The sequence below is a fragment of the Primulina tabacum genome, chromosome 4, assembly GCF_025594145.1.
Source record: "Primulina tabacum isolate GXHZ01 chromosome 4, ASM2559414v2, whole genome shotgun sequence".
Classification (NCBI taxonomy): domain Eukaryota; kingdom Viridiplantae; phylum Streptophyta; class Magnoliopsida; order Lamiales; family Gesneriaceae; genus Primulina; species Primulina tabacum.
In genome coordinates, this window is record NC_134553.1 from 42163219 (window position 1) to 42177258 (window position 14040).

The window sequence follows — 14040 nt, forward strand, 5'->3', positions numbered from 1 at the left end:
AACTGGAAGGCATTAAAGAAAAGTTATGCCAAGAATTGAAGTCTGGGATTCAAATCCGCAAATGGCTTCTATAAATAAGAAGGCAGAAGGAAGACTAAGGCATCCCTCAACCTCTTCGTTTTTCTTCAAAACAATTTGTAATATTCTCTTTTAAGTTTATGTGTGTTGTAAGTTCAGCTACTAAACAAGTTTCTTCTCCTCTACAGGAGATTAATATGTAATAATATTTTGTATATTTGAATAAAAGAACCAATGCTTTTGCCCTTCTCATGAATTATTTTCAAATTGAGCTTTTACTCTGCACCCTGAGGTAGGAAACGAAACAAGGTTGTGCTAAGTGCTGTTGAAGGAAATCTGCGTCAGAAACCATCGGTTGCGATTGTGTGGTTAGACTGTGAGGAGCAGTCTGTAAAATTCGGTAGATATAACCCGGCGGCATGGTCAAAAAGGTAAAATGTTCAATTTATTATACGGAAGCATGATGAGCCTTTTATAAAAAAAAAAATCGATCACTCGAGCATGATATATAGGCTGGAAACCTTGCGTAGCTGTATGTCTTGGGGCTATATATGCTTTTAAAAACAGACTCGATTTGTATAACAATGCCACGTACCAAAATCATAGAATTAAGGATGTTTTTGAAAATTTTAGAAAAATGGGGAGTTTAAACAAATAAATAAGAGAATATAGAGTGAGTAGAAAGTTGAGAATGAGAAATGAGAGTTATTGCAAGTTTGCCCATATAATATATAATATAATAATAAAATGAGCTTTATTCTCAAAGATGGATTTTTTATTTTATTTATTCCTCACCCTTGAATTTGCCAAAGCCAGGGAAATTCCCCCCGATCTTCTTTCCCTCCCACACGCACAAAAACCAGCACCGCCACTACACGACACCATCTGCTTCCCTCACTCTCTCTCCTCTTTACAGTTCTTCTGTTTCTCTCTCCAACCCATCATCGGATCTGCATTTTCTTCCACAGCTCTGCAAACACGCACTCGCCGAACCCCATTTGCACTCAACCTCACGCTTTTTTCGTACGGGAGTGGGGGGGTGGGGTGTGGAACAGGTGGCGGGCCGGATCCGTTAGGGAATGTGATTCGGGCTGTCGCTTTTCAATGGGAGAAGGTAAACCATGAGCAAATCTTGGGAAGAAGGAGATGATGACGAGTGCTTCCACGACTCATTCGATCGCCTCGTTTCTTCCTCCAACACTTCCTGTTCCTGCTCGCCTTACTCTTCCGAGCCCGAGGAAGAGTATGATCATTACCCTGATTACAGCTCAGAAGATCACAATGCCGTTCAATCCGGCCCCGTTCCAAGATTCCCTGTGGGCGTGTGCGAAAACTATGACCTTTGGACCTCCCAACCCTTGTCGGTGGAGGAGCGCCGGTTACACCTCCTCCGCCAGATGGGTCTCAGTCGGAACTCCTCTCTCCTGCGCCACCGCCCCTCACAAACTGTCTTACTTTCACCCGATCACTTGAACCCTGGGGACAAATCTCCGAGTTTTAGTGGTGATATTTCCAATACCCTTGATTCTTCTCGGAATTACGTTATTAGCGGTGATCTTAGTAGTAGAGTATCTGTTACTGGAATTGTGCGATCGAAGTCAGATGCAAACTGCGATTCAGGTCAAAATTTGGAAGCTCGGTGCAATAATTCCGTTGGCAATGACTCTGCTGGTGGGATTGATGCTACTGTAAATAATGGTAATCAGAGTAGTGGCTGTGAGTCAACGGTGAACATTTCCAGTTCTCCAGGTAAACTGCCGAAAAAGATTGACGTGGATGGGACACGATACGGGAGTTTGAATAGTCCAATGCCTGCTTCTAAGAACGAGTTGTATGAGAATTTGGAGTGTGATGACGAAAGTGGAGTCTGTATGATAAAGAACCTGGATAATGGGAAGGAGTTTGTGGTGAATGAGTTGAGGGAGGATGGGATGTGGGAAAAAATCGAGGAAGTAGGAACTGGGAGGCAATTCACCATGGAGGAGTTCTCCTCTGAGATGTCGGTTGGGACTTCACCCATTGTCCAGGAGTTGATGAGGAGGCAGAATGTCGAGGAGAGGAACAAGGAAGGTTTGGATTCTAAGACTGATGGTAGCTGTGGAAGTGGATCTAAGATGAAGAGAAGAGGAAGTTGGTTGAGGAATATCAAGAATATGGCTAGTTCTGTTGCAGGGATTAAGGATAGGCGGAGCAGTGATGAGAGGGAGACTTCTTCTGAGAAGGGTGGAAGAAGATCAAGCTCCGCCACTGATGATAGCCAAGATGTCTCCTTTCGTGGGCCGGAAAGAGTTCGTGTCAGGCAGTATGGTAAGACAGTTAAAGAGCTTACGGCAATGTATAAGAGCCAGGAGATACAGGCGCACAATGGATCAATTTGGACAATTAAGTTTAGTTTGGATGGTTGGTATTTGGCTAGTGCTGGTGAGGACCGTGTGGTTCATGTGTGGCAGGTCGTGGAAACGGAGAAGAAGGGAGATTGCATGTTTGATAAATTTGAAGATGGGAATTTCAATCTACTGTTTCTAGCTAATGGTTCTCCAGACCCCTCTTCAGTGTCACCAATTATAGATAGTCACTCGGAGAAGAAAAGAGGGAGGTCATCTGTAAGTAGAAAATCATTGAGTGTTGAGCAAGTGTTGGTACCAGAGACCCTTTTCTCTCTTTCAGATAAGCCCATCTGTACGTTTCAAGGACATTCAGATGATGTTCTTGATCTCTCATGGTCCAAATCTCATGTAAGACAATTCTTCCTTCTGTGACTGATGAATTCTACGATTATAATTCTCTGACACCAAATGTGCAGTGTACATCTTTTACTATTACTCTTGATTGCTGCCTTTAGCGGAAGAGAGTAGTTTCATATGTTTCCTTTTCAATTCCTTTTGTGGTTGGGATACCCTCTGAGATAGTGATCCCTAGATTTTATCTTAGTCACATATGTGACGCAGCAAGTCAGAGAGCAGCATATATCTGAACAGTTCTCCATATAAGTGACAAGCTAATAAAATTCATGTTATTTGATAAATTCTTCGAGTTATAAATAAAAAGGATGCATGTTGGTCATTTTTTTACTTCTATTCACTGTCAGGGCTACTTCTCTCGATGGTTCAATGCGACTCGAGAGTCAAATTGTTAACCCTGTAAAAATCTAATGACCCAATCTGTGTTTTCCAGTGAAATGTTGGAACGTGCAAGGTCTTTTGTTCTACATATTTAATGACTTGGAAATTTTACGCAGGTTACTTTACTGCAGTTCTAACCTATATTGTTGTAAATATTTTTAAGAAGTATTTCGGTCACAATCTCGAATTTTTCTTTCTTGTAATCTTTTACCAATCTATATTGCCATGTACAGATTATCATTTGCATTTGATTTTTTTTAGCAATTAAGACATTAAATTAACACATGTCAAACCATCCTCTCTTGTCTCAGCAAATACTATCATCTTCAATGGACAAAACAGTGCGGCTATGGGATTTGTCAACCAAGCGTTGCTTAAAGATCTTTTCACACAGTGACTATGGTAATTTTTTATATTCATGTTACCATCTTGCTCAAACTTCTTTATCCACTTTGGAGACGGGACTGCCTTTAGAGTTCCTTTTTGGTTGTGATTGTGAGACTTCTTCAATCAATATAAATGAATTTACTGCATAAGCTCCTAAATATGGAACCACCAATTCTCCATGTTATGCTGCATTTGATAACTGACTAGCTGCATTAGGCTGGAATCTTTATGGAGCAAAGATGATAGTTTGGTTGAATTTGGTGGGATAACACTAATCAATGCTTGGGCCAATAAAGGATGGAACACAAGGACTTTAGGGAAGGCGAAGGACAAAGGCAGAAATAGGCAAACTGAGAGGACTGTCAAAATTGGACTTGGTGTTAATTGATTCCCTTAAAAGATGTTACGGTAGTCTTCGTAAGCATACAAAGGGATCTCATGGCCTTGTGTGATTTTAGTCTACCCTCTACATGGAATTTTTGTTGAACCATTGAGTAAAACCTGTTAGAAACAAGCCTTGCTGTCATAATCTGATACATGGTTGTACTAGACTGGGTAATGGAAAGGATGCACATGAGAAAGTATAGCAATTTTTGTATAATTAACAATAAAGATATGTTCAAGTGGTTGATTGTATATGATGAGATTAAAATTAAATCAGTAAGAGAGCGTGGATATGGCTAACAATGTGGATAAGGGAAGGAAACTGCTCTTGGGTGCTTGAGAGTCTAGTTGCTTGACTATTGATTTAGTGTAATCGACCAGTTTGTTCATGGGTTGTTTGGTCAATGCATATGAAAGTTGTCTGTTCTCTCGTATTAGTTTTCGATATCTGAGTTCAAGCACTTTCCTTTAATTAAAAGAGTTAAAATATTGTTAATCTGCTGACAAATCTTCTGGATTTAAAAGTAACCTGCATCCAGTTCAATCCCGTCGATGATAGATATTTCATCAGTGGATCCCTGGATGCTAAGGTGCGCATATGGAGCATCCCTGATCGCCAAGTTATTGATTGGAGTGATTTGCATGAAATGGTTACTGCAGCTTGCTACACACCAGATGGACAGGTCTTGCATATATTATATTTATTACTGTATTTTTAATTGTTTCATTTTTTTAGTGCATAATATGGAGAAATTCATATGATTTCCCACACACTCAATTTGTTTCTATAAAATAAATTTATAAATTATTGTAGGGGGCTCTAGTTGGCTCATACAAGGGTAGCTGCCACATATACAACACATCTGGTATGATACAGTAAATTAGTTGCATAAGAGCTGAGACAAACTTCTCTTGATTAGGTTTTTATGCACTTTACATTCTGTGTCCAGAAAATAAATTACAACCAAAAAACCAGATAAACTTGCAGAATAAGAAGAAGAAATCCCATCAGAAGAAAATAACCGGTTTCCAGGTAAACTTTGCCATTAGTAACTGCAGAAATACACACACTCAACTATGTATCCACTGTCCACTTATTCAGGGAAATGAGAGAGGGGAGTGCCGGTTGCTCTTCTATTTTTTTTTTCAAATTGTTGAAGCATCTCTGCCTTGGAAAGCTTTTGGTTTTTTTAAAAATTATTTTGAGAAACTTGATTCTGATTTCATATATTTTGAAGTTTGCACCTGGAAGTACATCTGAAGTGCTTGTCACATCTGCCGATTCAAGAATTCGAGTCGTAGATGGTGTTGATCTTGTTCACAAGTTCAAAGGTACGATGGTGTCTTAGCAATCCTTCAAGTTCATGAAGACTGTGATTTTGATCTATTAAATTCTTGATGGTATTGCTTTAAAGTACTTGCCAAAGTTTTACTTCTTTCTTATTTCCCAGTGTCTGCCAGTGTACTTTTTCGACTGGTAAATTTCATAATCATCCCTCACTTCTCCTCCAATCCTCAAATTCTTCCTACATTTATATTTCTTCAATTTAATCCTTCTATTAAATTTATGTGGTGTTTAAAATGAAACAATATAACTCAACTCAGTTGAGAGGAAACAATATAAAACTGGAATATTATTAATGTTGAATGGATTAATGTTTACGAGCGAATGCAACTAAATATAGAAATCCTTATATAAAAAATAAAATAATCTTAAAATAGAAAATAAATCATGTGAAAAATTTTATACTTGTGCTGCATCAAGCTCTTCCTCCTCTAGAAAAAAAACTTGTCCTTGAGTTTTAATTATTGGAAGAAAACTACTAGTCCGGTTAAAAGTAGTCAAAGATATCAAAGATGTTCAAAATATTGGAGATATTCATGTAATTTGGAAGACCAATCTTCATGAGAACTCTAAGACTGACCGATTTTCTTGTGCTTGAGCTTGTTATAAATGCCAACTGGAAATATGTCTTACACAAATGCATGTCATTATGATATGACGTGCGATTTTTTAAATTAATTTACTAAAATACCCCTCAATCAATTGTTTTATCATCTATATATGAAATACATCAATTGTCTAATTATGGGAACACATGTAATTTAGTCTCTCAAATTCAAGTTTTGACTTGCTATTTTGATTTATATGAATTTAAAGAATATCCGAAAATGTGTATTTCCTTCTCAAATTTAAGAAAAATTATAGTGACATGGATGGATTTGAATTTTGATGGTTGAAAGAAAATACAGGGATGAATATGAATTTTAACCCTTTTAACCAAATGCTTATTTTGCAATTTTTGTGAAAAGTAGTAATTTAATATAATTAACTTGTATAAGGCGGCATTTGGTGTGATTGATAGAAAGGATTGATACAAATAACCTTCATCTAATGTTTGGTTTTAGGCCCGAATTTAATATCTCAGGCCTCAGCCCTGTGCAATTTATTGTATCTCTGCATCACACTCGTATCTTCAAGTGGTGATAATTTATCATAACCTTGATAAGAATCATAAATTCCCCATTACACACTCAAATACTCAAATAAAGATAATAATAATACAGATTTTGACATTATTAAATTGCGGTAGTCGGCTATGGAAGCGAACCACTTCTATCGGATGGAGAGATTCAAATGTTTTAAAACCTTGTAATGATGGTGATGCATCAACTCGGTGGAGCTTGAGTTGAAGGTTTGGAGGATGAAGTTGTAGATGACCGGAAAAGTTGTGCGATGAAAATTGGTTGAGAAGATTCACTTGTTACTGTTATTACGCGGGTTGGAGGAGTCATTGAGTCCCTAAGTGACGTGCAACTTGTAGAAGATCAACCCAGTCAAATCGTATCCTAATGTTAAATTATCAGAAAAATTAATATGGAATGCATGACACCTATTTGGAATTTGTTAAATCAGAACATTTGATCATTATTCTGTTAGTACTACATATATTGTTAGATCTTTTTTGTGGGATACAAATTTTTATTTTTGCTTTATCGATATTTTTGTATCGGGTTATTGATTTTTTGTTCTGCGTGTCTTTGCACACCAAACATTTTTAGTATTTTTTTAATATTACTGATTCATTTACTAGTTAGTATGCATTGATTAATACTTGAAAGTTGAAATGATTACTTCAATTAGATGATGCATGTGCTTTTAAATGTGTATGCTACTTAATACAATGGTATTTTATCAATTCATCATGATAAATAAACCATTGCAAAAGTTATTAGAAGGATCACGTTGAGAAGTCCACAAATAAATGGATGACGTTAAAACTTGTATCCATTTTTCTTTGTTTCGCCCCTCTGACGAGGGTTAGCATTTGCCTTATCGTTTGATCTTCAACATCGTAGACCTAATCGAAACATTTGCTTTGGTTTAAATTGCATAATTTTTTTATTGCCTAGAAATTAATACTCTCTGACAGGTTTCCGCAACACACACAGTCAAATCTCAGCCTCCCTTGCGTCTAATGGGAAATATGTCATCTCAGCGAGTGAAGATTCCTTTGTTTATGTTTGGAGGCATGAAGTTGAATCACAACCAAACAGAAGTAAAGGTGTTTCCGTTACCCAATCTTGTGAGCTTTTCCATTGTCTAGATGTATCTGTGGCAATCCCTTGGCCTAGCATGTTGGATCAATCTGAGGTTCAACATAGTTGTTCTGGGGGGCAAAATGGTATGGTTGATCGATTTGAGGAAGAAGTAACAGCCTATCATCATAGTACACCTGTTGAAGAAGCTAATGGTAGTGAGAGCTCGCCATTAACATCTGATCGAAGTAGTAGCCCATTTAATGGAACTCCATCTTGTGCTACAAATAATCACCTCTTTGATAGAATCTCAAGAACATGGTCCGAGGAGAAACTTTTCACAGCTACTAAGTACCATAGTCCTCGTGTTAGTGTTGACTACTCCAATGGGTTTTGCCAAAACAGGTCAGCCGTGGGTATGGTGATAGTAACTGCAGGTCTTAGAGGAGAGATCAGGATTTTTCAGAATTTCGGGTTGCCAGTTCGAATATAGGGTTATTTTCTCTGCTGCACCATGTGATGTATCTTGATGTGTTTATTGATCAGTGTCGGATTTCATAGGTTCTACGTAAATTCCGAATGGTTTATCAATTGTCAAACAAATGCTTCAACAATATCAAATACCCGTGGTGTATACCACCTGGTGTAGCTTAGAACTATGCCAAAATTAGGCAGCAATGGATTCAAAAGGCAGTGATCCAGTGAAGTGCCTAATGGATTCATCATGGCAACATTTCCTAAACTGTACAGATTCTGTGAGAAGGTAATGTTAGAGCATCTTGTTGGCGGCGAGGAGCAAAGAAGATGTTGAAAGATTTAGAAACTTTTTTGTTTCTGTTATCGGGGCAAGTGTAGAGTGAAGAATGTCGTGATATATACAAAATTCGTTAAAGTTCATTCAATTTTATACTGGTAATTTGTATACATATTGCTGGAGGTAAGGCTGAAAGAAAGTGGAATATCTGCTATTAAAGATATGGGCAGTTTCATCGCCTATTTATACGTGTATCCGTGATTTGAAATTTTCGGAAGTAAAAAGAAGTATATTATTTATGGTTTGTGACATCTCTTAAATTTTCTTTCCCATGACATGGTCGTTTCTATATTTTGCAATATCTAGTCTTATATCTTCTGCATCATTAACCAGACTTGGTTTGCTCTCCGAGGAAACTATGGTTAATGTACCGCTGACCGCTTGGCTATGGTAAAAAGGCAAAGGTTTCTTTAGATTTTGCAAGTATCTTGACTTAATTTTGATTCTGGAAAAGAGTGATTATGATTTATGCTCTTCTACAAAGCGCTGTTTTTATGGCCAGTCTCTTTGTTGTTATTTTATTTTGTTTTACGTTTTGATTAGTTCGAAGTTATATATGATTGGTTGTTCTGAAGTTCTGAGATGTGAAAAAATTTGTTGCTATAGGCCATGGAAACTATACTGGATCGTGTCCATATTGTTGGAAAAATAACATTTGAAAATAGGGATTTTGAGTTGTGCTTCCATAGATGGAAAAAATATTCTTGACTTTAAAAGAACTGTAAACAGTTTCTGTGCGTCCCAGAATGAAGCCATAATCCTTAACAAAACATCATCCCGTTATCTACATTTCCATATCCCAGCCCAAAACGACACGTTGGGGAATGTACCCATAACCCCCACACCAGCTCTTTCTTGGCTGTATAAGAAAAAGGTAATAAAAATACCACGAGGGAAATCTCAACCACATAATCTGATTGGTTTTCACAGTCCACTTGGCATATACATCCACAAAATATTATCTTATCCTTTTCCAGTACAACAGTAAATCTTTGTCAAAAATCTTCCAATATCCTCACTATATATACTGCTATCAGTTGCATTACACAGGAAAGTATCAACTGTTTCTTGGAATTTCAGCAACCAAAAAAGTAAATCCGCAGCCGTCACTCGCTTGATGCTCAATGGCTCTACATGCAGCTGCTTTTGTTCCCTCTGCATTCACCATTCATAAGGAGGTATGTGGATAAATTAACATAATTTTCTGGATTCAGTTGCCTTTGTTCTTGGCTAAGCTTTAATGCTTCCACTGCAGGGAAAAATCAGTACAAGTTTGAAGGAATCTAGCCTTTTTGGAGTCTCACTCGCAGAACATGTCAAAGCTGATTATAGCTGTTCCGCCAAGGTAACCACTAACCGTCATTTAATGACTCATTCTTCAACAACTGTTCATTGATTCTGACAGTTGGATTTATTAATGCAGAGAGAATATGGGTCAAGAAAGCTATCCGCATTGGGAGTTGAGGCAGTTGCCACAACCACCCCAACTGTCACCCCCTCCACACCCCAAGGGAAGAAAACTTTAAGAAAGGGCACCGTGGTGATCACTGGAGCCTCCTCCGGTTTAGGCCTTGCCACGGCTAAATGTTTGGCCGAGAGTGGGAAATGGGACGTTGTTATGGCTTGCAGGGACTTCCTCAAGGCCGAGAAAGCAGCTAAATCCGTTGGAATGGCAAAGGAAAACTACACCATCATGCATTTGGACCTCTCATCCCTCGAGAGTGTGAGGCAATTTGTTGAGAACTTCAAGCGTTCCGGCCGACCCCTGGATGTCCTCGTTTGCAATGCTGCTGTCTATCAACCAACAGCCAGTGAGTCATCATTCACGGCCGAGGGATTCGAGCTCAGTGTCGGCACTAATCATCTTGGTCACTTTCTTCTTTCAAGATTGCTTCTTGATGAGATGAAGAAATCCGACTACCCTTCGAAGAGACTCATAATTGTTGGTTCCATCACAGGTACAGTATTTACAGAACCACCCCTTGTCATTTTCATCTAATCAATATAGTAAACTTAAATTCAAAATTATATATGTTCAGGTAACACAAACACGTTGGCTGGAAATGTGCCTCCAAAGGCCAATCTTGGGGACCTGAGGGGCCTGCAGGGTGGTTTGACTGGCCTCAACACCTCTGCCATGATAGACGGAGGGCGCTTCGACGGTGCTAAAGCATACAAGGACAGCAAGGTCTGCAACATGCTCACAATGCAAGAATTTCACCGCCGTTACCACGAGGAAACCGGCATCGTATTCGCTTCCCTATACCCCGGATGCATAGCCACCACAGGGCTATTCAGAGAGCACATTCCTTTGTTCAGACTCCTTTTCCCTCCATTCCAGAAGTACATCACCAAGGGATTCGTCTCAGAGGAGGAATCTGGCAAGAGGCTTGCACAGGTACTAAAACAAAACAATTCTTGTGTATATATAACATGTGCAACCTTATGCAAATTGTTTCTGAATTATGTATGTATACTACAGGTTGTGAGTGATCCTAGCTTGACAAAGTCTGGTGTGTACTGGAGCTGGAACAAGGACTCGGCATCCTTCGAGAACCAGTTGTCTCAAGAAGCCAGTGACGGCGACAAAGCCCGAAAAGTGTGGGAGGTCAGCGAGAAACTTGTTGGTTTGGCTTAGGAAAGAGTACTCTTTGATTGTAATCTTTTCCTCATGCCTGGGTTTTGGATTGAGGAACTTGGAGTTGTTCAAACCCGAAAAAATGTAGAATTCATGTTAGAATCAATAAAATTACTTCATCTTTTCTTTTTGTTTTTTTAATTCGAAGACAAATTGAAATAATACAATGACGAAGAATGTATAAACAACAAATATGAATAACATGATTTATTACTTCTCTTCTCTGTAGAACTTGATTCAAATAACCAAACGGTGATAAATAGGTGCTGGAAACACCGCATAACCAATAGGCAATACCCAACAAAATGATTATATCTTATATGGAATGGATGTAAACCAAGTGAGTTTTCATCTTTATTTATGTTAGTTCCCGTGATGATGAAGTGAAGTGTTTGATGACCAATGATGTTGAACTGGAATCTACTAGTGAGTAGGTATGTGATTTTAGCTTAACTGATTTTTCACAAGAGAATCTTGTCAATGCACTTTAAGACATGGTTAATGAGTACCAAAGACTTTATCTGTCGGAACATTTAATGTTCGAAATCTTGAATTTGATGTTAACAAAAATTGTTATTATATTTCTAACATATTTACTCATGTGAAATTGCAAACACAAGAAGCAAACTGAAACTGAATTTAGGGCGAGCTTCGGTATTTTGATGACATCTCTCAATTGGATGATTCAAATGACAATCCGCCAATTTGGCTTATCAGAAAATTCAATTTGGTACAAGTCGTATTTCACGTCAGTGGGGCAAAATCGGATGTTATTTAGGTCAAACTGATCGCTAAATGATCGAACTGATTGTACGAAAACATCAATCAGTTGGGTATGAGCAGTTGCCGTATTTTGGTCATATCTCTCAGCTTGGTTATTGGAATGAAGTGATTCAGTATGCGTTGGAAAGAGAAGACGATGCAAATCATCTTCAGAAGTCAAAGTTTGAAGCAAAATTTAAGATGCTGATAAATAACGATGAAGCTATTGGTTCTGCATAAAGTGAAATCAGCCGACTGATTTCAGCAAACCAGCTGAAACTGAACTGAACCAACAGCTGATCAACTGAAATTGAATTGAACCAGCTGCTGACTAACCGAACTGAATGACCAGCTGAATTGACCAGAGTTGACCAGTTTAAGCTCATGAAAAATTCCAGCAAGACGAATTTGACCATTGCAATTTCAGAAATAGTACATAAACTTTCCAAACGGTCATATATATATAACGTATATATCATTGTTTTTTTTATCGTATATATCATTGTTGAAGTCTATAAATACAATATCTTGAAGATCAAACAAGAGCTTTTGAAGGGGATTCAAAGCATGAGATGTTAGCATGAAGAAATCAGCTAGTTGAGAGTACAAGTCCTTGTGTGAGGATACATTTGAGATGTATACTGTAAATGATAAATTCCTCATACACAATCACTTACATATATACAAGACAGTTGAATTTCAAAGATTAGTTGAGTGAGTCTTTACACAAAGACGTAAAACAATGTGTTTGTAGTCTTTGCATATGAGACATTAAACAATATACTGATTGTGATGTGCTGCCTACAATCTTGAGTGCTAGGAGTTCAGTTAGGCAGTAGTGTGCACAATCTTGAGTGCTAGGAGTTCAGTTAGGCAGTAGTGTAAGTCCTGAGCTGAGTGGGTTTGTACAAAGAGTTGTATAAATCAAAGTCTTCTAGTGAATCCTTCCGAAGGTGGAAGAAAGGGTGACGTAAGAGCATTTTGAAGTGTCCGAACATCCATAAACAAATTCGTGTTTATTTATTTATTGCATTTACTTATCATTTTTGTGGGACCCTTAGCTCCTAATCGTTATTACAATGCACTTTGATTAGGGTTAACTAATTACAGCGGAAAACGAGTTTAAAATTTCTTTACAATGAGCCCGAAAATATCTCTTTTATAATTTGAATACTGAAAATAGTATTTAATCTCAAATCATAAAACACGCCCACACGTAATCAAAGCCAATCACATACAAACAACTCATATCCTCGGGACATGCCCCGGTATATAGATACATATGCATATATACTGGGAACAAGATATAAACATAAACCTCAGCCCAAGCTGTGGCTCCCTCCAGCAGTACCCTCTCCGGTCTCCTGATATCCTGGAGTACCTGCCATTGTCCACACACAAAGACAACAACAGCCCCCCTTGGGGGTGAGCAAAGCTCCGTATGGAACAACCAATCATATATACCACAGATATCTAAACAATGATATATGGTATGCAATGCATGTATGTCGTCGAGGTATCAGGTAATATGCCCATCCACTGAGCACATGTCAGAACCAATCGAATCGCTATCAAATCAATGCTCGAGCTGGCACACCGGCCAATATGGGATACTCGTATGATAGCGTCGGCAAAGCGCCATCAAATCCCAAATCTCATATTTAATCATATGGGGCCACAATTGTCTATGCTTTACGGGTCATATAATACCGGCATAGCGATTGTGTTCACAAACCCCGGAATCCAATCCAATCATATCAAGGTATCCAAGGATCATAGCTCAACGTGCATGTCATGTATCGATGCATGCATAAAATGATGTGTGTTAACAAAACGTTTATTTTATACATCGATATCTCAATCTCAATGTCATGTATGCCACATCAATCAACAAATAAGGCATATAGACACATAATCTCATTCCAATCAATCAAATCAATCCGACATATATATCATATAATACAGATACCTGTCGTATGTTACCCGGTCGCAACATACCTCAATTCTTCGTTTCCAGTTGATGTAGCCTGAAGATATTGATATTACACTTTATCTACACAATAACATACTCATTCAAATCAATAACATACTCCAAAATCATTAATATGAGTTTCAAATATCATTTGAAACTTCAAAAATTCATATCAAATCAAATTCATATCATAATTCAATTCCGACTTCGAATATAAGTTTCTTGTCGGTTATTCTATCACATATCATAAATTCAACTTCAAATACATGCTATCCCAGCACTTTGATATTTAGAGCTGCTGGAACTAGAAGAAAATTACCTCAGTCAGAAGCCCTCGACGCGAAGATCACAAATATATAATTTGTTTCGCGTTTAGACAGTGTTTCGAAGTCGATTTGGACGG

General features: G+C 38.0%; 2 protein-coding genes across 2 annotated transcripts; both read left to right on the forward strand.

The window, feature by feature from the left end:
* The first annotated feature begins 826 nt into the window (after positions 1-826).
* On the forward strand, positions 827-8178 carry LOC142543293 (2-deoxy-glucose resistant protein 2-like). The gene is made up of 7 exons (XM_075650471.1): positions 827-2753; positions 3452-3542; positions 4437-4594; positions 4726-4777; positions 4862-4944; positions 5150-5243; positions 7346-8178. Exons 1-7 carry the CDS (start codon positions 1140-1142, stop codon positions 7942-7944), a joined length of 2691 nt encoding a protein of 896 aa, XP_075506586.1. The 5' UTR covers positions 827-1139; the 3' UTR covers positions 7945-8178.
* A 1110-nt stretch (positions 8179-9288) lies between these two features.
* On the forward strand, positions 9289-11034 carry LOC142543294 (protochlorophyllide reductase-like). Its single transcript, XM_075650472.1, has 5 exons — positions 9289-9443; positions 9521-9610; positions 9689-10223; positions 10305-10663; positions 10748-11034. The coding sequence occupies exons 1-5, from the start codon at positions 9390-9392 to the stop codon at positions 10901-10903; spliced, it is 1194 nt and encodes a 397-aa protein (XP_075506587.1). The 5' UTR covers positions 9289-9389; the 3' UTR covers positions 10904-11034.
* Positions 11035-14040: the final 3006 nt, after the last annotated feature.